This window comes from Chelonia mydas, chromosome 13, assembly GCF_015237465.2.
Source record: "Chelonia mydas isolate rCheMyd1 chromosome 13, rCheMyd1.pri.v2, whole genome shotgun sequence".
NCBI lineage: Eukaryota > Metazoa > Chordata > Testudines > Cheloniidae > Chelonia > Chelonia mydas.
In genome coordinates this window covers 29,534,894-29,558,018 of record NC_051253.2, presented here as the reverse complement: position 1 = coordinate 29,558,018, position 23,125 = coordinate 29,534,894, and the positions used below count along the sequence as shown (strand labels likewise).

General features: G+C 53.1%; 1 protein-coding gene across 8 annotated transcripts in view; it reads left to right on the top strand.

Moving 5' to 3' along the window:
- Positions 1-2,630: 2,630 nt before the first annotated feature.
- The window catches only part of SOGA1 (suppressor of glucose, autophagy associated 1), a 90,867-nt gene continuing 70,372 nt past the window's right edge, over positions 2,631-23,125 (top strand). For 4 of the 8 annotated variants that reach the window (XM_043526623.1, XM_043526625.1, XM_043526626.1 and 1 more), the window contains exon 1: positions 2,632-3,577. In XM_043526623.1, coding sequence (XP_043382558.1) covers positions 2,912-3,577 — 666 coding nt within the window. In that variant the 5' untranslated portion in view covers positions 2,632-2,911. Of the gene's footprint in view, positions 3,578-23,125 lie in introns of all 8 variants that reach the window. The other 4 variants (XM_037915565.2, XM_043526624.1, XM_043526627.1 and 1 more) reach the window with 3 other exon arrangements.

The window sequence follows — 23,125 nt, the reverse complement described above, 5'->3', positions numbered from 1 at the left end:
AGCTTGATGCAAAGCTGTTTTATGAAGACCAGGAGGCACACTCATGTTGACCTAGTCACCCATGGCAGCTTCCTAGGTGGAGTCCTATCACCTGAGGCTGCAGGGGAGGCTTTCATGGCCTTCCCTCTCATTCTGCATATGACCAAGGATGGTCCAGAGTGATTGCTCTAGTCATGGGATTCTTAGCAGCAGCCTTTAGCACTAAAGAAAGCAGAGGAGTGTGGAGATGGCTTTTTTTTGTACTTGTGGGTGATAATAAAGTCTGGGGTACTGTAAAGTAGGGTTCCCCAAACATTATGTCCATGAGGAGGCCACACAGGTGACTTGCCATGTATCTAGGAACCAACTCTATTGTGCATAGACTTCTATTTAAAATTAAAGATGAATGCAGCTTGCTAGAGTATTTGGCTGGATTTGTATTTTCCTCCAGAGAGGAAAAGAAATAGCTTGGGTGCTGTGTTCTCTGGCATTACAAACCTGAAGCGAAACAGTGCTTAAAGGCTATGGTGCAAAGTGCTGTATAAATGCCACTAGCTAGACAGCATTGCCTTCACCCTGCAGTTAGACGGGCCACATATCGTGGCTTCCCTCGCTCCACATTGCTGAGCTCCAGCCACAGGAACCTTTGGAACAAGGCATTTTCCAAAGCAGACTCTGAGCGTTTTTCTGCACGCTGAAAGCATGGATTTGTGTATGTAAAGCTGTGTCTGTGCATGCACTCTGGACACTTAGAGGCCTACTAACTGCATGCATGCAAATGTAGTTTGCACATCCAAATCTGAGTTTCTGTACACACACTGCTTTGCAAGAGCAATTTTAGAGGCTGCGTTCAAAAACATGGCTGCAAGTACAGTGCGTGTATGAACCATGTGAGACAAAGTTTATGGTCCCATAGTACGCTTCCCTTTTTGGATTAATCTGAACATTTTAAATGACAATTTGGGATTTATGATGGGGTATAAGAGCAGGGCCTGAGGCTCTGAAATCATACCCCTCCCCCAGGCTTTCCCCTAGTTACCAACAAATTGCCTTTTTTCCTAAGGACAATTCTCCCACTGAGCCAAAGACCCACCAGGGCCCAGCCACCAGAGGGCTGTGTATGCATTTTGTTGGGTTCATATTAAGGTAAAGGGCTCAAAATGGATTTCCCCATCATCCCAGTGAACAGATTTCCATGATGATTAGCAGGATGGGGGGATGGGGGGGAGGGGGGCTCCAAGCATGGGGAAAGGCTTAAGTGAGGGCTCAGAGAGTTGTTCATGCAAATGCTTTGGAGGCTTTATAGGAGGGGCCTTTACTTCTTTGTGTCTTCTTTGCTGTATTTCTGCAGGCCCCTCACATGCTCCGAGTCCTACCATGTTTACAACATTTTGTAAATGTTTGCTATGTGGGTATAACTTGTATAGCAGCAGCTACAGCAAAGACAGTGTTTCTCTTAGAGAGACTGAAGAACAGACTTTAGTGGTGATATGGTCAGTATCGAAAAAAGAATTGCACCACAGCTGACAATAAGCATTTCACAAAGCACTTACATGGGGTGAGAGGTTAGGGCACCTACTGAAGATCTGGGGAAGCGTGAGCGCAAGCCCATCCTCCTGGTAAAGACCCCTCCCAAGCCTAAGGGGAGGAGGCACTGAACCCAGTTCTCAGCTGAAGTCAGGGGACAACTAATGACAAACAGGGGACAGGAGTGAAGGTCTTAGAGACAAAAGCAGAGAGCCAGAAGGGGACACCAAGCAGAGAACCCTGGACAGCGCCCACTGCTCCTCGAAGGCTTCCAGGGACCAGTGGACCAGCCCAGAGGAACTCTGCCTGGATACGTGATCTGAGGGAGGAGCGGAAATAGGCCCCACAGTCACAGAACACCTTCCTCTTCCTGGTATGATGGATGGCCACGTTGGCCAGTGCCAGGAGGAGGTTGATGAGGAGGTCTCGTGACATTGTGGGGCCACAGATGGGGTGAGCGTAGATCAGGAGGTGCGGGGGAAAGTTCTGAGGAGGAGCCGGAAAAGAGGAGGAGGAGAGGGTTCTGGAGGAGCCGGAAAAGGGGCTGCAGTCTGGTAAACTCCAGGTAGATGTGCACCAGGGTCCCCCTCACACCGCAGAAGAAGCAGGTGTTAGGGAGGGCGGTGAACTGTGCCAGGTACATGCCCCTGCTCTCGGCTCCATGAAGGAGCTGCAAGCTGATATCCTGGGCAGACTGTGGCACCAAGGTAGAATACAGACTGGCCCAGCCCATCGGGGGAGGTTGGGGCAGCTGAGCAGGAAGGATAGGGTGGTGGCGCCACAAGACAGATGGGGCTGGAAGATGCTTTTCCTTGGGGTGTCTGAAAGGTCCTAACCAATATGGTACCTTGCAGGGCGCAATAATTTTCTTCCTGGCTGCTGCTGAGGCCAGTAGAGGGAGGCTGCTCCCCAGCCCCCGAGCTACCGTCCTGCCAGCCAGCTCAGTGCCCGCACAGCGCGGCGCGCGGCTCTGACTGTGCCGGGGGGAAATTCCCCCTCGCAGCCCAGCCAGAGAAGGGGTCGCTGTTGCCTTGAGGATCCCACCGCCCCTCTGGCGCCCCTCTCCGCCTTTTGTTCCCAGACCGTGCGCGTCACCGTCTCGGCGGCTGCTGGGCGGAGACACCCAGACGGAGCAGCGCTGCTGCCGGCGCAGGAGGCATCCCCGTGGCGTGGCAGAGGGACGCGCTTAGGGCCACCGGGCGCTGATTAGAGCCCAGCACCCAGCCAGCTCCCGGGCGTAGCAGGGACCAGCGCGCCGATCCCGAGCTCCCGGCCAGCGGGGCGCGCCGCAGCCCCCGGGGCGAGCCGCCGAGCTCCCGGGCCGGCGCTGCGATCCCCGGCGCGCCCAGAGGGATGCGCGCCTTCGGCCCGAGCCTCCGGGGCCAGTGAGCAGCGCGCAGCCGGCATGGAAGCGGCCGAGGCGGAGCCGAGCCAGCCCCTCAGCCCGGCCCCAGCGCCGCCGCCCGAGAAGAAGAAGCTGCAGCGGGCGCCGTCCCCGGCCAGACCCAAGGATGTGCCCGGCTGGTCCCTGGCCAAGAGCCGGCGCGGCAGCCACCCCGGCTCGCCGGCCTCGCTCTGCGGGAAGCAGGGCGCGGGGCCCGGGCACTCGCGGCGGCCGGGCGGGGGCAAAGACGGGCGGCCCGAGAAGAAGGGGAAGCAGCCGCAGCCAGCTGGCGGCCGGGGCTCCGGGAAGGGGGCTCCGGGCCGGGCCGGGGCCAAGGCGAAGGGGCGGTGCCGGGGGCCAGCCGGGGAGGAGCCGCCGCCCCCCCTGAGCCTGACGGACAGCAGCTCGGAGGGCTCGGACTGCAGCGGCTCGGAGGAGGCCAAGCTGCTCTCGCTGGAGCTCAGCGGCAGCGACCCCGAGTCCCCGGGCAGCGCCCCGGCCCTGCCCGCCGGCCAGGGCATCTCGCCACCGCCCGACGAGCCCTCCGCCGCCTCCATGGCCAGCAGCCGCCTGCAGCTCAGCACCTCGCTGGCCTTCTCCGACCTCACCGAGGAGCTGCTGGACGCGGGGCAGGAGGGCCTGGCGCGGGAGCTGGAGGAGCTGCGCTCCGAGAACGACTATCTCAAGGTGCGGGGCTGGCGGGGCGCGGGGCGTGGCAGGGCACGGAGGGGACCTGGCGCAGGGGGGAGCGGGAGCGGGGCCGGGCGGGGGTTGTGGGTCACGGGCCGGGGCAGACGTCGGGGTCTGTTAGGGGGCGGGGGTGTCACTCGGGTCCCAGCTGTGTTGTGCCCCGGGCTCTCGCTGCTCCCGCCCCCATAGGCCAGCTGTGTGCCGGGGCGGGGCCGGGCCCTGGGCGGGGAGCGGCGGCGGAGCCGTTAGGTTTGTGTTTGGGTGATGTCAGGTTCATCGCTTGTCATCCGGGTTGTCAGCCGCGGCCCTGGCTCGGAGCAGCGGGCACGGCTCGGTGGCTGAGGAAGCCCGGCTCAGGGGCTGCCTGGAGCTCGGTGCTGTAGGAAAATCCATCAGGAGGCTGCCGGGTGCAGCTGCTGGAGGGAGCCGCAGGCTCTGTGCAGATCGCAGTGGGGTGCGCTGCACTTGGGTGCACCTGGCCTGGGGGACAGGCTGCGGGTCTGGTTCACTAGCCCCTTACTGTCCCCCTGCCTTACTGCTCACTGTGAGCATTGCCACTGGCGTTGCCCCATTTACGGAGGTGCAGTCGTCCCCCCCCCCCCCCCCCCCCCGCCCGGTTTAAAAGCTGTGGATTACTGGTTTAGACTCAGTTCATGCAAAGCCAAATAAAGTAGTCGGGTGTTTTGGTTTTTTTTGAAAGCACATTGGCAGGAAGTCAGGCTTTCACGCAGACAGGCCCCTTTCAGTATTCTGATACAGAACTGCTGCAGATATTCAAAGTTGTCATGGCAATGTAACAACATTTCCTAGACCTTAGAAACAAATAATGACATGTTAAAAACTCTGCTCAAAGCTCATTAGACCTGTGACTTGGGAGATTTCTCAGCTCCGGAAAAGGATCACCATCCTTAAGCAGGTTTCAGAGTAACAGCCATGTTAGTCTGTATTCGCAAAAAGAAAAGGAGTACTTGTGGCATCTTAGAGATTAACACATTTATTTGAGCATAAGCTTTCATGAGCTACAGCTCACTTCATCGGATGCATACTGTGGAAAGTATGCATCCTTAAGCAGACATGGCTCTGCCCCCTTGCCTGTGTGGTGGAGGTGTAACCCTTAACAACTGATGTAGAAACGGGGTTGGGGCTGGTCAGTATGGAATAAGGTCTGCCAGGTGTTGTGGCTCATACTGCCGCTCTGCCATGCTTGTCTGCTTGCAAGAGCAGAGCAAAGCAAGTGTGATGCTCTTGCAGTACTTGCATGCACCCATTGCCATCGGGAAGCACAATGACAGGTTCACCCAGCATGTGCTGACGCGGTTGGCCTCATTTTGGGGAACAGATTTTCCAAATCATTTACTTTTCCATTGGGTCTTTCTCATGTGTGCTGTCAGCATGGTGCCTGCATGCGCCTCTGGGCCATTTTCCAGGCCTGTGGCTTTGCTATCTAATTCATTAACACATGAAACAGGACGGAGGGCTTGGTGATTGGGAATGGAATAAAGGGGCTTTTACCTGTAGGGAGGTGGTCTGAATCCATGCTGGGACAATGAGCAAAGTTCTCTGTGATGCAGAGGTTGAATATTGCTGGAGACTACAGGAAAATCTGTAGCTGTGACTGTACTTTAAAGAAAAGTACAGGAAAATGGGGCTAGGTGGGCTGCAGGTACCTTCCGCCCCCCGAATGTGCCTAAGCGATGTGATGTTGGATGAGGTAGTCACCTCTGTAATCTGAAGAGCCATGTCACAGCAGGAGTGGGTTCAGAAAGGTGATTTTTATGCCTTTGCACCTGCTGTTGCTGAGGACTCAGGTTGGAAGACAGGGCAGTTCTCCGATGCGGAGGCCAGAAGATTGCAAGTGTGTTGGGATTTCAGCTCTGAGATGAGCACTGTGCAGAAGTAAAACCCTTGGGGATGCTTCCCAAGGCCTTTTGTCCGTTAGCAAAGCTCTTGTTCACAGCTGGAGTCCAAACTCCTGCCAGGATTAGTAGGAGGAGCTTTAGGGCTTTGATTTACTGTCAGTTGGAAAATACAGATGAGAATCCTCCAGTTTCCCAGGAATGTATTTGAAATCTATTCTGTATATCCAGCTTAAATAATTACACATCCCTGTGATCCCTTTCTGGTGACAATGTGCATATATAGCAGGGTTACACATCTTACTAGATGCGGGCAGAAGGATTCAATCCTACTGGTTATAAAATGAGAGACTGGGGTTCAACTGTGAGGCCCACGGCAATGCCAGAGTGACAATTGCAGCACCCTATCCCCTTTGCCACCCCTGCTGCTGGGAAGGAAGAGGGATTGGGTTTCTACTGGGGTGGATTTCTCCCTACTGGAGACTTCATTTTTCATATTCATACTCTGAGCAGCAGCATAGCTGGGCTCTATACCTTTCCAAACTGCAGTAGAGTGAGACTGATCTGGTTGTGCAGAGGCATTGCTGTCTGCAGACTCAGGAAGTCAGCACCATGTTGATTTCAGGTGGGTCACGTTTGGAAGGTTTGCTTTGCAACCATGGGGGCGAGACACTTTTTTTGTTTAAAATGGGAGAATTTTGAAGAAGTTGTTAAGTTAGGCACTCATCAAGCAGGACTTCTATGTTGGGACTGGTGGGTGGATTTTTTTTCAAGCCCTCATGTATAGTACGATTCCTGCATTTCTGTAGCTGAATATATAATTGGCTGTATAATAGTACAGCAATATTTCCTGACGTTGGGGAAGAGCTCCCAAGTGGATGAGTGATGCGCTGATACAGCGGTACATGTGGAGTGTGGCAGAGTGTCAGTAGTTCTGATCACACCTTTCTGACTTGTGTATTCAGTTATAAGCAGCTTATTTCAGGTTCCTTTCCTGAACCCTCAAGCTCGGCCTGTGGAGTAATACACTGTGCTCCTGCTGGTTCGAAACCACAGACAGACATGCCCTCCTGTGCACTGCAAAAGAAAGCAAGTTGCTGCATGAATTCTGCCCAGCTTTTCCCACAGGGGTATGGGAATAACAATATGGTAGAGCGTGACCTAGGGAGCCACTTGATAAAATTGGCTCCACATTGAAATCAGTGTTCATAGACGGCTAGGTTTTAAGGCCAGAAAGGATCATTATGATCATTGAGTGCGTCTGAGCTTCTGTATAAGACAGTCCAAAGAATCTCCCCCAGTGGTTCTTGCAGCTAGCCTACAATGTCTGGCTGAGCTAGAGCTTAGGGTTGGAGGTTCTCCTGACTCAAGTTCATCCTTCTTGGTTATTGATAAATCACTTATTTTCTAGACCTCATGAAAATACTGACGTCCAAATGTTTTGTCTTCGTCATGGTGTGAGTTTCCACCAAAAGCAGGTATTAAAGAAAGAGATTCCTGAGGAGGAGGCCCTCCCTTGCCCCATTTCTGACTGCCCAAGTAGAGCAGGACTATGCTAGCATTATGCACAGTATGTTTATGAGCATCAAAGTATAAACACTTCCAGCAAAGTGCTGCTTCATATAAGTTAGCGTTGCCTCTCTCTTTGGATATGATTATAAAAAAGTGCTTTTTAAATGGAAAACAAATAAACCAATTCCACCCTCACTCTTTCCTTTCTGCTGCACGTGCATCCTTGGGACACAGGGTTTTTCAAAGACTAAGAGGGCAAATTTTTGTGGGAGTCCCTTGCTAAAATATTGGCAGCACTGGAAGGGATCTCTGTGCTGCGCCAAAGTTGTAGGCTCTTGGGGTCTGGGATGTTGTCTAATCTTTAGTAAGATGAGCTAAAACCAGAATCATTTAGATTCCTGACCACCTCCAAATGTTCAGGGTTTGTATAAAGTGAGATCAAGAAGCAAAATGCCTCTAAGGTTTGGTTTTGCACAGACACCTCAGTTTTGCTCAGCTCTGTGCTTGTGACTGGATAGATAATAATTTGTATCTTGTATGGGGGAGGAGCAGAAACATGCACAAGGTCTTTAAAATGACCCTGTTTGAAGGCGCGTGCGTCCCGGCCTGTGCTGTATTATCCCAGAAGTGCAGTGCGATTTGTATAGTTGGACAGAAGCTAGTCACTGAAACCTCTAAACCCGACTGCTGATACCTCTTCCTCTCTCTGATCAGGAGTGTTGGAGGGAGAGGACTGCTCCCCTCTGGCTTCTACTGTAGATATGTGTGGGAGCTCTGTTGTGTGCACCTGCCCTGACCCTCCTCAGCCATCCGGATTCTACTGAAAGCATTTCCCCTAAGAGACAGCAGAATTCATGCTCAGATTGTGAGCTCTTCAACTGGAGGAGCTGTGCCTTTAAGAGCCTCACCAGCTGCCTTGTTGTCACCCAGCAGTGTGGTGAGCAGGACCCCTGAATCCCTGCTCAGCAAAACGGAAAATGTGAGATGTGATATGGCAGCAGCTGCGGAGAGATGTGAAGACAAAGAATGGGGACTGGAGATCTAGTTTGGAATGAGGGGAGGGCAAAGCCTTCAGACCAATCCCTGTTCAGACAGAAAAGGGTCATGCTACAAACATTAACAGATGGACTGAGACCTGCTACAGCCCAGGGCTCTAAAACTGACTCTGCTCATCCCAGAATTAGGCTTGTTAGCACCCCCTCCCCCCACCAATAACCTTCCCCAGTTGATCTGTATTGTCTTGCGACATGTGAACGGTTTGTGCTGGGCTCTGGTTGATGTTGTTTTGTTTTCTCACCTAATGGAAGAAGGGGGAAGCAGGATATGCCAACAAAATGTGTTGATGAGCTCCTGCCAATATGCCCCTCTCCTGCAGAGGTGCCCAGTCTTTGTTGGCAATATGACAAGACCCCCAAGGCTGCTGCTAGTTTTCGTTAATGGGATCAGGTTGCTACCGCTCCCATCTTAGAACATGGCCTTGTGGCCCCAGGAGGCTATAGGTCCCAGCATGTCTCTGCTCGCATCAAGGTGGAGGGTTGCATTCTGGGACCTGTCACCTCTGCGGGCCACTCGCTTGCCCTCCTGCAGAGGAGCGTGCCTGCGGCTCTGCTGTAGAACGCTGGGTGCATGTGGCCACCCAAGTCATCAGTGCTCTCTGTAGCCAGTGCTTTGTGGAATATCCTGCTAGTTGTGTGTGATCTGAATGCACAGTGAGAGGAAAGAGACTTTGCGGCCCCTTTTTACTTTTGAAATGTTGCATGTTTGAGTTAGCATTGATAGAAGCTCTCAGCTGTTAGTTTGGCTGTTAATTTATGGGGGCAGCATAAAGCTGTGAATTGTTTGTTTTTTTCCCTCCTTAACACATTTTAATCTCTGCTGAGCTGTGTGCTATCTGCTGGCAAGATGCAGTGGGGTGTTGCAGCACTTGAGAATCTCTTCCAGGTTGCCGTGTGCAGACGGCACAGTCCAGCCTTTCATTATTGCACATCAGTGTAAAACAGATGTGCTGTATCTGGTTATTTGCCTAGCACAATGGAGGAGGAGCCTGGGTTTACAGACTGTCTCTGGTTTCCAGAGCTAGATCAGAATAGCTACAGCTTTTCAAGAATACTTATTGTGTTTTCACAGCACAGGAATACATACCGCATCTGAACAACAATCCCAGCAGAGATGTGGCTAGGTTACATCATACCATTTCCCTCCCCCCGGCCCCAACCTGCCCCATCTTGTATTACAGGGCTGAAATAAATTATGCCAACCTGGCACCAGTCTATTGCTTTTATATTGCGAAAACCAATATGTTGCCATCGCTATTTGGGGGCAGAAAAGGGGAACACTCTGGAGGATCTGGCGAAGATTTTCGAGAGCAATTAGTGATTTTGAGGTCCCAACTTGAGCAGGTTTAAAGGGGCCTGATTTTCGGAGGTTGGGTGCTCAGCACTTTGAGACTCAGGACCCTTTGAGGCCCTTATCTCTTCTGAAAATCTTGGCCTAAGATCCCTGGGTGAAATCCTGCCCCATTGAAGTCAATGGCAAATTGTGCCTTGACTTCTCTGGAGCCAGGATTTGGCCCCAGACTTGTGAGGAGCCCAGAGCTGATCAGTCTGGGGAGGAGCCAGGGAGAGAATGAGAGCAGGGAGAGGAGAGGGCAGGGATAGGGGCTGATCTCCCTTATCATCGTTCTTCCAGGTATGTCTCAGAACTACCAGTATAAATAACAGCCATTCTCCTGCAGCACATTGCTGTGCCCCACCATGTGCTCTGTGGGCAGGTGGCTACAGGTCCTTCCTGGAGCAATGGCAGTTGGCTAGCAGCCTGGCTTGTGTTGGCGTTGAAAGCTTGTGCTCTCTGCGGTGTGCCAGGCTTTATTCGCCCACTCAGGCAGCCTCTGGGATTCTGGGGCACAATCTCTGGGTGGATGCTCTTGGCTCACCTGTCTGTGCAGCCCCCAGGTGACAGACAGCTTCACTCACTGCTGCTGGTTGACCGCCACTCAGACTGACTTGTTGGAATACATCAATCGTTGCACCCGTTGGGTGGGGCTGAGGATTCTGAGTTTTCGTTTGAGCCGGTGCTTTGTAGCCAATCTTATCCCAGCCTCTGGCTGGGGGAGGTGACCTGCTGTCCCCTTGTGCTGTGCAGCAACCCAGAGCTCAGGCCTGTCACAGCAGAGGCCAGCTGTGTCTTTTGGGGTCAGGGGCCCCAGGAGTTTGGGATACAGCATGGCATGGGGTCTGGAAGCCTCGGCAGCTTCCTTCTTACTAATTCCCAGTGGAAATCCCCATCTCATTTTCTCTGGTAAGTTATAGCATGATCCCCTCCTCTGGCACTAATTGAAAGCTGCTGCTTTTGTTCTTTAATCTCAGAGGAAATGTCGCCTTGTCATTCCTGGCTAGTAATCCCCATTTTACAAGGAGAGATCACAACCACACTGCACTGCCATCCTGCATCAGATCCGTGGGGCTTCTAGCCTATGACCCAGCTCTGACTGGGTCTGGTACCAGAAGCTTTGGGGGAAAGTGTGAATGGACATAGTGCACACTTAGCTAAACATATACACAAGCTTCTGTTCCTATTATTGTGGCCATCTCTTGTTTTCTGTTCCTTCTCCCCTCCCCATTGTGTGTTGTCCTTATTTAGACTGCAAGCTCCTTAGTGCAAGGACTGTCTTCTATTGTATATTGTCTAGCATCCAGTGAGGCTGGGCCTCAGTCCTGACTGGAGGCTCTGCATCCTACTGTAATCATTAGTAATAAATTATATCGTAACAGGCTCATGAGATAAGTTTTTCCCTAATTCCAGGCATGTAATAGTTAGCTTGTGCCTTGAAGCAGGAGGGTTGATATCCTTCACATATTTTCATCCTAACTAACATAACAGCAGGTGATATTCTTATTATCCATACAACTGTATGATGTCTTTTGACTCCTACTAAGCTCTCTGTCTCAATATTTTGTGCCAGCAAGTCTCACACATTAATTATGCATTGTATAAAAAAAATTCCTTTTACCAGTTTTAAATTTTCTCCATACTTGCAAATACCTAAGCATGTGTATCACCACTTGTGTGAGTAGTTCCATTAAATTCAATGGTCAAAATCCTGTTGACTTCCGCAGAGCCAGGATTTCATGCGGTGGGTCTACTCACAAAAGTAAAGTCATGCACATGCATAAAGGTTTGCAGGGTCTTTCTGTGCCTGTCATCAGTTTTGTTGCTGTTGTTTGGACCTTTGCCACTTGTGCTCCGTCCTGAAACAGAACTGGAATGCCATAGATACAGCAAGGCTGCAGCATTGCTTTTATATAGGGATACAGTGTGTCCAGTAACAAGAAAAGGAGGACTTGTGGCACCTTAGAGACTAACAAATTTATTTGAGTATAAGCTTTTGTGAAGTGAGCTGTAGCTCACGAAAGTTTATGCTCAAATAAATTTGTTAGTCTCTAAGGTGCCACAAGTACTCCTTTTCTTTTTGCGGATACAGACGAACATGGCTGCTACTCTGAAGTGTGTCCAGTGTGATTTCTAGCCCTTTCTCAGATACCTCGTTTGTTCATTGAGCTGCCCAAGGTGATGCCAAGGGACTTTTCCTGAGTGGTAACAATTAATGTGCAGCCCATCCCTGGATACGATCATGCAGCTCTCCCTGCTATCACCTTGCACCTTGAGTTTCATCTGCTGTTGTACTTTTAAGTTGTTAGGGCTTTCTGAATTTCCTCCCAATCTCTTCTCTACTCTTGACACAAAATTATTTTTGTCACCTGCAAATTTTGCCATCTCACCATTCAACTTTTTTTGCACATAATCAATACATCGATTAGAGAAAAGATTGTGGGGACCACTGTTAACCTCCTTCCAGTCTAAAAATGAACAGTTGGTTTCTGTTTTTTCTCTTAACCAATTTCTAATTCATGACCGAACTTTAGCTTCATCCCATGGCTACTCTGCGCTTGTCTACACTATAGCAGCACAGCTGCGCCTCTGTAGTGTTTCATTGTGGCCACGGCCTGTGCTGACAGGAGAGGTTCTCCCATCGGGGTAGGTAATCCACCTCCCCAAGAGGGGGTAGCTAGGTCGACCTCGCACTTTCTACACCTGGGGTTAGGCTGGCTTATCTACGTCGCTCAGGGGTGTGGATTTTTCACACCTCTGAACGATGTATCTGAATCGACCTAACTTTTCAGGCAAAGGTATCTGCTGGGTCAGCTGTGCTCTCTGGTAGGGTAGCCTGAATAAGAAGGGCTTGGGACTCCATGGCTGGGTCTCATCCAGGCAGCTCTTTAGAGCTCTCATGAGGAGATGGCCACGTTTTCTTGGTACAGTGGATGCCATCCTGGCAGTAAACATGAGTATTTTTTAAAGCACAGAGTTTCTGCCAGTTTCTGCTGAATTAAAAAACCCACAAAGATTTGAGCCTTTGATTTGGTGTGAACCTTCCAGAGGTGAAGCCGATGCTGCCTACCTGAGTCAGCAGAAAGCCTGACACGCTAGTTCTGAGAGGTGGGAACTGTGCAGCGGTCACCTGTTCGCTGGTACCGGGGCTGAGCTGGAGGGCGTGGCGGGGAGGGTGTTGAAGGGAAGTTAGGTGGAGTAAAATCAGTCCTTTTCCTAAATTCGCTGATTTTTCTGCACTTCGCCTCCAGAGGCCATTGTGTGCGTGGGGAGGAGGAGCTCCCCATGTCAGCAGCTGCATGGGATGCAGACAGCCTCTCTGGCTTGTCGCAGTGAGGCATACAATGAAGTCTAGCTGCTGTGATGCGATGGAAGTTGTTTTACATTGTTAACATTCAGTAAACCAGCATTACCCTGCTTCAGCCCCCGATTCACTCGCCGTCCATCTGGATTTTATATGCTCATAGTCTCAGTAGCCCCTGGAGTTACAGATCGGTGCTTACCCGTGGCTGGAAACTGGATGAGTTCGTAGCGCACAGAGTGAGAGCCAACCTGATGCACTAACAGTGCTCAGTGGCCCCTAAAATCAGGTCAGAATTGAAGTAGGTGGCGCGTGGGAAAGTCAGGCTGGAGATCCGAATGATTGTGGCTGAGGCTGTAATACGCCATGACTTACTGGGCTTATAAATGAACAGTAGGCACCACTGGGAATCTGAGAGCTTTCCTTTCTAGCCCTGGACTGCACAAGACTCTGGTCCTTAAATGGTCCCTCAGGCTAGCGTGGTTCTCTGTTGGCGCTGATCCAGGACTTTCTCTGTTAAGTCCAGGCTCTTGGATCAATGTAATTTTCTCTCCCGGGACGCCTCTCACGAATTCGATGTATCACCCTTTGCTCGGAGTCCCTGAGCCAGTCTGCGTGGCAGTGCTCGTTCATAGTGAAATCAGTTTCAGTTAATTTGGTGATAAAAGGTTCATGAGATGCTAGATTGAATGCTCCACTGAAATCCAGGTGGAATATGCCTGCTTTCCTCACGGCTCCCAAGCAGTTTGTCATTTTTATTTTTAAACCAATCAAATTTTCTGGGAAAGATCTGTCCTTTATAAGCTCGGGGTTGGCTGCACATGGCTGTATTATGCCCTGGAGGTGAAACCTTGCCTCCATTGGGTCTGTCTACGCTGCAATTAAAAACCCGCCTGTGCCAGCTGACTTGGGCTCGTGGGGCTCTGGCTAAGGGGCTGTTTAATTGCAGAGTAAATGTTTGGGGTCAGGCTGGAGCCTGGGTTGTAGGACCCTGCAAGGTGGGAGAGTCCTAGGGCTCAGGCTCCAGCCTGAGCCTGTTCTGCTACACTGCAGTTAAACAGCCCCTTAGTCCGAGTCAGCTGGCACGGCGTTTTAATTGCAGTGTAGACATACCCATTGAGGCCAGTGGCAAAACTCCCACTGACTTTGGTCATTCTAAAGATATTTAGTGGGTATCATTAATCTAGGATTTCATTCTAGATATTTAATGTTTTCTAGTATTTTGTCTTCGCACGTTTAAAAAAAAAAAAAAAAAGACAATACCAATAATTCCACCAAAACCTGGCGAGATGGTTTCCACTGGAAGGTTTTGATCACGGTAGTTCAAAAAGAAGTTGTGGGCTGGATGCAGGAATTGCTGGGCGAGGTTTCCATCTCCTGTGTTATGCAGGAGGTCAATCCCAATGGTCCCTTCTGGCCTTGGAAACTCTGACTCTGTGAGCAGGGGGAAGGAGGCTGCTCTGTACAGAAGTCATTCTCCAGACCGCTGGCACTGGTGATGCAGCAGTTTGCTCAGAGGAAAGGACTCTGTTATAGTTTCAAATGTGTGTTTTGTGCCCTTCTCATGTATGTGCAAAGCTCAGCTGTGTAGTCACAAATCCCCAGCCTGCATAAGGCGTGAGCGCTGTGGGCACACGTGTCAGGTTCACTTGTTCACTCACACTTCCAAAAGCTGGGCTGCCGAGGAAGCAGATGGCTTTATTTACCATTTTGTACCTTTTCTCATTCAAACCATTCCAGTGAGGATTTGGGGACACTGCAAGCCAAGTTGGCCCAGAGGTGGGCCACGCAATTTCCTGCTCTGAGCTGCTGCACTCTTCCCTTCAGTCAGGGCATGGCTACACTCGCAGATGTAGAGCGCTTTGAGTTAAACCAGCCTTCGGAGAGCGCAGTAGGGAAAGCGCAGCAGTCTGTCCACACTGACAGCTTCAAGCGCACTGGCATGGCCACATTTGCGGCACTTGCAGTAGCATTGGGAGCGGTGCATGCTGGGATAGCTGCCCATAATGCAAGTGGCTGCAACGTGCTTTTCAAATAGGGGTGGGGTGGGATGAAGTGTGACAGGGAGTGTGTTGTGTGTATGTGGGGGGAGAGAGAGTGGGTTTTTGGGGGGCTGAGAGCATGTCAGCGTGCTGTCTTGTAAGTTCAGACAGCAGCAGACCCGCCCCCGCCTCTCTCTCTCTCACCCAGCATTCCACACTAAGGGTTGCTTTGTCTCGGAGCAGATAAGCAGCTGACTGTCAGAAACGGAGCTTTCAACGGGCATTTCCGCATTCCTACCGCCGATTCCAAACAATGATAAGAGTGGCCACTTGACCTAAGGGGATTATGGGACGTTTCCGGAGGCTGATCAGAGCGCAGTAAAGCAACACCTCGTTCACACTGGCGCCATGGTGCTCCAGCGAGGGGCGCAGCAAAAGTTATTCCACTCACCAAGATGGATTACCAGCAGCCCTGTAGCCGCGGAGTCAGAGCACTCTGTGCCTTGCCAGTGTGGACAGGTAGTGAGCTAGTGCGCCCGGGGCTCCTTTATTGCATTGTAACTCGCAAGTGTAGCCAAGCCCTCAGAGAAGCAATCATGTTTGGGTGAATTTGGGGCACCTCTGTCTTAAAGGGGCAGTGCAGACTTAGGCAAGGCTCTAGCTTAGACCCGGCTGCTTCCCTGGTTGGTCTGCTGAGTTGTCCCTCCTCCAGCCCATCATGTTTGTTCTTGAGACCTGAGGACTCCCATCTCCTGCCTGCCCTCAAGAGTGGAGCAGCAGGACAGAGCGATGCTTGCACCACTCGCGATGATGCAGGTGGGCGAGAAAGAGACTCTTCTGCAGTATGCATCCGATGAAGTGAGCTGTAGCTCACGAAAGCTTATGCTCAAATAAATTGGTTAGTCTCTAAGGTGCCACAAGTACTCCTTTTCTTTTGCATCCAGGCCATCTGGAGAGCTAGTGGTTACATTTTAGGCCGGTGTTCTCTAATTTGACATGTCTGAGACTTGTTTCGTTTCTGAAGCTGATCATGTGTGTACATGGAGTTCTTGGGAGTAACAATTTCCTTCCCTTGGTTTTATGTTGGAGGAATTTTCATAGAGAAATACTTGCGTGCTGTACTTGGATGCTGGGAGGGGGTTGTGGGTTGGACTGCTGTACTCTGTACTGCATGGTTCCAGCCCCTGCCCTTTATTATACTCATAACAATAATAGCTATATAGGGCTTTCCAAAGGTGGGTAAGCATCCCTGTGATACAGCCTTTCATTACATGATTGCATACGGCTGCTCAATCTGCACCGCTCCCCAGGGCTGTTTGCTGAGTTTAATTGGATGCAGTCACAGCCCCAGCGACTCTTAACAATGCAGGTCTCTTGCTAAAAGGCAGCTTCATTTCTAAGGATCCTTTCTCCAAACACGTCTCCCACGAGGCCGCTCTGCCCCCTGGAACTTGCTGTTCCAGAGAGCTCGCTGTGTGTTCTTCCTTTCCAAACAGCTATGGCATATCTGCCCTGGTGCTCTGATCCAGAATAGTCCCTGGGAACAGTCAAAGCCCAGTGAGTGGGAGCCAGTCATATGGGGCGTGTTGGCACAAAGACTTTCTTTTCAGCGTTTAATGCCAGTGTGTGCTTGTAGAGGTATGTGTCCGGCCCCGATGGCCTGGCCCGGTGCTTCCTCCAATTGCTGCCTCCCACAAGTGGCAATGGGTAATTACCTGGCACGAAACGGCACCTGGAATCGTGAGCTGGGTTGGATTTCTCCCCTTTGGCATTTCAGGAGTTCACACTCATCTGTTTGTTTGTTCTCCCTGCACTCTGTGGAGTGGCTGGGTTAGCCTCGCTGGAAGGTAATCCTGGACTGCCTGGCTGACTGTCTCTATTTGCCAGCAACAGTGACTGGCCCCCACAGCCGCCCAGCCTCATGCTCTGTCTGAGTCTCAGCCTTCTGGGTGTTCCTGGGCCAGGCTTTTGGCAGGCTGGGTGCCCCAGGCGCCAGGCTTGTCGATGCGGGAGGAAGGTGGGTCCTGACTGAGCAGCTCACAAAGAAGGCTCTTGGGGAGTCTTCCTCTTGGCCAGATTCATGCCATGTTTCACTGGCAATGAGCATGAAATGGAGCAAATTGTGGCTGGCCTCATTTTTAATATGCACGTTGGACACCACAAGTCTCAGGAATGCCAGTAGCCTCTGTGCAGGGGGATGGAGCATGGCATGCTAGGACCTGTAGTCTGCAGAGCACACCTGTATCATCATGTCTGTACTTAACACCAGCAATGTGCTGCCCAGCACATAGACATCCCTTGCCCCAGGGCTCTCCCCATCAGGGCAGCCATGGGATGTGGAGCAGGACTCAGTGGGCTACGTTCATTCACCCAGTGCCCTGTTCTGTTGTTACTGTGGTGAAGTTCCCTGCATGAAGGAGGTGGTGTGGCCAGGGCCATGCGCTGAGAGGCAGGAGGTGGGCTCTGTTCCTGGCTGTGCTAGTCACCAAGGGTAAATCGTGTGCCTTGGTGACCCTGTCTTGCCCTTTGTATTGTCCTTACACCTTTGTAAAATGCCACCAGAGCAGGAGTTTCCACTCGCCCCCTTTGCCAAGGTGAAAATGGCTTCAGATGGTGGGAGGCAGGGGAGACTTGGGACCCAGGGCCTCTGTTCCCCATCTGTGAATGGGGTTCCGAGCCAGCTTTGGGATGCCTGGTGGAAGGGCTGTGTACATGCTATGGGCCTCTGGGGTGGCGGCTGAGGGGTTTGCATTGCGTCCCGTAGCACATTCAGCAACTGAAGTGAGGGGGAGAGTGCTGTGCGAGTGCTTCCTGACGGCAGATCGAGCTGGAGCCTTGGGTGCCCTGGGAGATGATGCCTCGTTTTATCATCTGAGTTGACATGCTGGCTGAGACAGGCCTGCTAAGCCATTGTTCGTGTCCCCTTTTCACGCTGGCTCAATCAAAAGGCTTTCTAATGGGTGCTGTCCCGTGACTGGCTTTCTGCGGCTGTTCACAGCAAGTGACTCATTGGGCTGGAAAAACAAGGGACTTTATATCCCTGCTCCCACCCCCAAAATCCACTCAGTAAAAGCCCGAGGGTTTCGGGGAAGGCAGCAAAGAGTGTGACCTCCAGAGGAACCGGCAGGGACCTGCTGTTTGCGGTGGAGTCCTGCAGCTGGGGCAGCCAGGAGTGCCAGCTGGTGCGAGCGCTCTGTAGAGTGGGCGATGGGTAACGACTGGAGGAAGCCCGAAGGAAGGAGTTCCCCTATCCTCTAGGGTTGTGTGCTGCCATCTGGATGGGAATTGTGGAACCCGTGGGGGGAGGGACGCTGCATTGCCACCTCTCTGCCCTCGGACCTGTCAGTCTGGGGAGGGACTTCGCCCCTCCCAGCTGGCCCAGGCTTTCCTGCCACATCCCGCATTGGAGCCCTTGCCTGCTTGGTTGTTCCCATGGCACCAGGCAGTGATGTCCCCAGTGCAGGGTTCTGAGCTTCCAGTGGGAGGAGGCAGGAGAAGCTGGGCTGGGGACCCAGGGCACTGCAGAATAGGGATGGGAAAAGCTGCTGTATTAGCCTTCTCTCTCCCTCCCTTTGCTCCCATGTGGGAATCCTGCTCGGAGCAAACCCGTGCTGGGGATGGCTGGTGTCTGTGCTCTATGCACAATAAGGCCTTTTCTCTCACCCGGCCGTGTGGGACTCACTAGCACTGTACACGTTGAAAGCACTTCTTACACATGTGGAAGGGAGGGAGCTGACTAAGGACTAGCCCAGTCCTGGGAAGGAAGGAGCTCAGGCAGAGCAGTGGCTGGGCTTGCCCCAGGCTATGCAGTCAGCCAGGTTCCTAAGGAATCTAAGCGTGTAATTGCGCACCCCTGCAGTGCCCTATGCTTGTGTCAAGTCAGCCATTTGCAGATGCAGTCACTCGCCTGGTGTGCAGCCCTGGACTCTGCATGCGTCAGGAGTTCCATGGATATCTGAGCCAGTGAACCAGGACCGCCTCTTGGGAGCTCCTGGCTCCCTGTCCTGAGCTCAGCCTGCTAGGTAGTACTGCCCCAGAGCTTTTCCTTAGCAAAGGAGGCCCCAGTGCTTGAGGGCTCCGAAGGAGATGCTCGATGCTGCCTTGCCAGGGGCAGAGTGGAGCTGCGGGGGCACCCCTGAGACATACGGGAGTCAGAAGCACTGTACTGGCCACTAGAGGATTAGCCGAGGTCTTTGCTTAGCAGAGATCCCTCCCTGGGACACGCACACAATCTGCTCTTTAACTTTTCACTTTGGCGTTAATGTTACTTGATGTGTTAGCTCCTTTGCCGTAGGGCGCCAGGCCTCCTCCTGCAAAGCTAGTGCCTCCTGGAGGGCGGCAGGGCCGTGAGTTCACCTGAGGTTGACTGGCTGGCCTGTCACCCTAGCAGGCCATGGCCTGATTTGTTTTCCAGCTTGGGGGAAGTGTGGGGGTTGCAGCTGGGGGAGAAGAGCTGGTAAATGTCCCGCTATCCCCCCCCAAGTGCGGGTGTGCGCCTCTGCATGGCAATGAAACCCCAGAAACTGAATGGGGCTGCAGGCCCAGACAGGTCCTGCTGTGCAGAGGGAAGGGAGAGCAGAGCATCCCCTTTGTGCTGGGGTGTGTCTCAAGGACAGTTATAGGCAGCAGGGCTGGGATAAGAGCCCTTCGCCGGCCCGGGTCAGAGGTTGGAGTGCAGTGCAGTCTCTCTGTGAATCGCTCCAGCGCGAGTGGCTCCTAGGGCAGCCTGCTGCATTGCCGAAAGATCTTTTCCTTGTCAACCTGCATTGCTCTTGTTTTAGCTGCTGCTTCTGTCTGTGCTTTGCCTGTCCACACCCCCTCCTTCCTCTTTATTTCACTGTAAATGTTTTTGGCCCCTTGCTGCGCCTCCCCCACTGTCGCCCTTGCTGGAGTCTCTCAGGTTTGATTTGTTTCTGCGGGATGTCAGGGTTACTCAGCTGCTGTCATTGCAGGGGGAGTTGGGTGTTCTGGAATTACCTCCAGCTCTCTGTCTGTGAGCAAGGGCCTGCTGTTTGTGCGGTGGCGTTGCGTATGTGGGGAGGAGTGTCGGTACCCAGAGAGTCCGTGCCGTGTTCTTTCACAGGCTCTCTACGTGGGCAGCGGTGCACCGCTGGTACAGTGGGGTGAGTTGGGTATGCAAAAGAAAAAGCAGGAGCCCTTTATTATTCACACGTTTCTCTTGGGTAGCCCGAAGGAGACCGTGGCTAATTCAGCATGTGCCTGAGGCAGGGAAGGTTTTATTAGCTCCATTTTAAAGAAAGGGAAACTGAGGCACTTGGCAGTTATGTGAATTGTCCAGGGTAACACAGTGAGGCAGCGGGAGAGCCCACAATAGAACCCAGGTGTCCTGGCTCACAGCAGCTAACCGTGCCCTCTGCTAACAGCTGGCGAGGGCCTGAGCACTGAACAGAAGCCTGTGGTTAGCAGGCTGCAGGCTGCCTTAGCGAGCCCTGTGTTCTCAGTGAGTCTGTTTGGGGCAGACTCCAGGGCCCAGGGACTGGGAGCACGTGTACCGGGAGGACATCTGAGATCTCCCAGGCTGATGGCACAGGGCTGTGCTGTCCTTGTCGCTAGCCCAGGCTGCCTGCCTGCCCCTTCCATAGCCCGGGCACAGCAACACATACGCTCAGCGCTGGAACTGGCAGGAGATGCCCCACAGCTTGCCGAACCCTAAGCAATTCGTGCCGCTGCTTTGGGGCTGACAGCCCCCTTGATAGACAGCGTGGGGACCAAGCCCCACCCCCACGTAGGAGGTGTTCTCTCCTGGGCTCTTCTCATGGCAGTGGCGTAGAAGGGCTTCTGTCCTCCGCCGGAGCACAGCTGAAGGAGTGGCCCATCCAGTACTGCTGGGGCCTAGGTGGGGATGTGCTTAGGGAATGAATCGCACAGAATTAGCCTCCTGGCCCCTCAGCTTGGGCTGGGTAGGCCTGGTGCCTGCTGCACTCCTGCGCTGTGTGCAGGTCAGCCGGGGATGGTAGGGAGAGGAGCAGGAGTTTGCACGTGGCCAGCCATTGTCTAGTGCATCGTGGACCGTGGCAGAGAACTGGCATGTCCTTTCGCCCTTGGCACCTAATGAGCTGTGCAAAGCGATGATGAGATTCTGAGCCCAGGGCGTGGATCCCTGGGTGGTGGGAGCACTTCAGGGCAGGGCACCCAGGCTGAGCCCCAGAGCGGGAGGCTGGAGCTATCCCTGGGGGGTGCGCTTGCTCCCAACATGTGAGATCGTCTCTTCTACTCCCTGTGGTGACAGCAGCCTCCTGGGGGCTTGGGCTGCGATCCTCGCCTACCCCTTCGGGAAGCACATGTGCCCTGACCTGCTGGCATGGGGCAGGCAGCCGCGTAGCCAGGTGGAGGGAACAGGGGGAGCGATCCAAAACAAAGGCACCACCCGCTGCAGCGCTGTTACTCACCCGGTGGCGCCCCGGCGGCCGGCCCTCACTCGCGCCGGGTGTCTCTGGCGGCACTGAGGGTCCCGCCGCCGGGTGAGTAAAAGCGCCGCAGCGGGTGGCGTCTTTGTTTTGGATCGCTCCCCCTGTTCCCTCCACAGGGGAAAATTTAAAAGGCGCCAAGACATTGACATGGCGCCACTTGTGCTCAGTGGGGGAGCGGCTGCTGCCCCGCTCCCCCGCAGCTACGCCACTGGGGGCAGGAGCCAGACTGGCTCTGTTGCGGGGCTGGGCAATTTAACGTCCCTTTGGGGAGGGATCTGTGTAAATGGGATAACACTGATTTTGCCAGCAGGGGAGGCTGAGCCCAGGGCCTCGGTAATGCTCCTGTGTGGATCTTTCCCTCCTGCATAGGAACCCTTGCCCTCTTTTATCTCCGCATTGCACATGGTATGTGGGACACGGTGGGTCATAATCACCCAGGTCTAATTAGCCGTGTCAGCGTAGGGAGGCAGCTCGGTGATGGGAGTCACAGCGGGAGGTGGTCAAGCGGCTGCCTGGACTCACGTAGCTGCGATTCTCTTCCATCCCTTGGCCTGTGTGGAGCTGCCCGTGCTAGGAGAGAACGGAGCCAGCGTGCTGGGGCAGGGCTGGGGCTGCGTGTTACACGAGTCCATGTGGCTGCTGCAAGGGATGAGCATGAAACGAAGCAAACGGGTCCTCATCTTTCATGTGGATGGGCGAGTGGTAAATGCACAGCAGTAGGTGGGAGGAGACCTGGGTTTTATTCTAGCTCTGACTCTGGCCTTAGACAAGTCATGGCATGACTCCGTACCCCGGTTTCCCCATCTCTAAAATGGGATAATATTGCTCTACCTCAAAGGGGGATCCTGAGGCTCAGTGGTGACCTGGGAGGAAGGTTTGTGTCTTCGTGGGGGGGTCCAGAAGGGCTGGGAGGTTTGCTGTTTTGTTTGTTGTGGGCTTGGTTTCTTTACCTCAGAAAGCTGAGGGAAAGGGGAGCTGCGGTTCTCTTTGGAGAACTCCTGTGAGTTGGGAGCTATCTCAGCCCTATTCGAAAGGGGCCACCAGGGAAATGAATCTTTAACAAGGAGAGATTCTTTCTCTCCTGTTTCCCAAGAGTTTGAGTCAAACACAAACAGAAAGAGCGTTCCCTGCCGTGTGATCAAACCCACTCCCCTGTCACTGGTGGGTTGAAGGTTTCCCTTGGTATGGCCCTGCCAGTTCTCTAGGCTCTGCTGGCGCAGAGGAGATGCAACCTGGATTTCAGATGCAAAAAACGAGCAGGAAACACAAAGCCGCCTTAAAACCTTGAATCCTCCAGCCCTGTATCCAGTCTAGGGAAAGCAAATGGGGGAGGGGCCTGCCTGCATTCCTCACCTTTGATTGCTTGCCAAGGGGTTTGGAAGAAAGAGTGTGGGTGGGCAGAGCTAGCAGAGGGCAAGTCCTATTCTCACTGGTGGTGGCCAGTGAAGACTGCGGGTGTGGCTTGCAATAGGCTCCGTGGTCTCTGCAAACCCCTCTAGGCTCCTAGGCAGCCTTGCAGAACTACCTGGGCTGCAGGTGTCACCCTTTCAGCAGCTCCCCTAACTTGTCTTTAAGCCATCCCGAGGGCCTGTACGGTTTGGCCCAAGTCCCCTGGGGGTCAGCAGCCACCACCCTAGTGGCTTCAGGGGAAGGGCTTTGCTCCCCTCCTGTGTCTGGCTGGCACAGAGCTCTCTCTCTGTGGCATTGTTATGATCCGATCCCAACAGCAAAGCCTTTGCCTCTTCCAGTGCCACACAGCTGGGTGCCCCAAGCCCATTAGCTTAGCTGGTTAAAGCCTGGTGCTGATGATAGAAAGGGTATGGGTTCGATTGCAGTATGGGGCCAAGGGGTCAAGAGGCAATGTGGGCTAGTGGGTTGCCTTTGCTGTTAAGAGCCAGGTGATCATGAGGTCTAATCCTGGCTCTTCCTCTGCATGTGGTAAATCACGTCATTATCATGTGCACCCCAGACAATGGGGTAGGTAAGCTCTGCCCGAGGCTGCTTTGCTCATGGGGGGGCTTGCTGTCAGCAATGGCTTGCTTGCTTATGAATCTGTAGACACATTCAGACTGGGA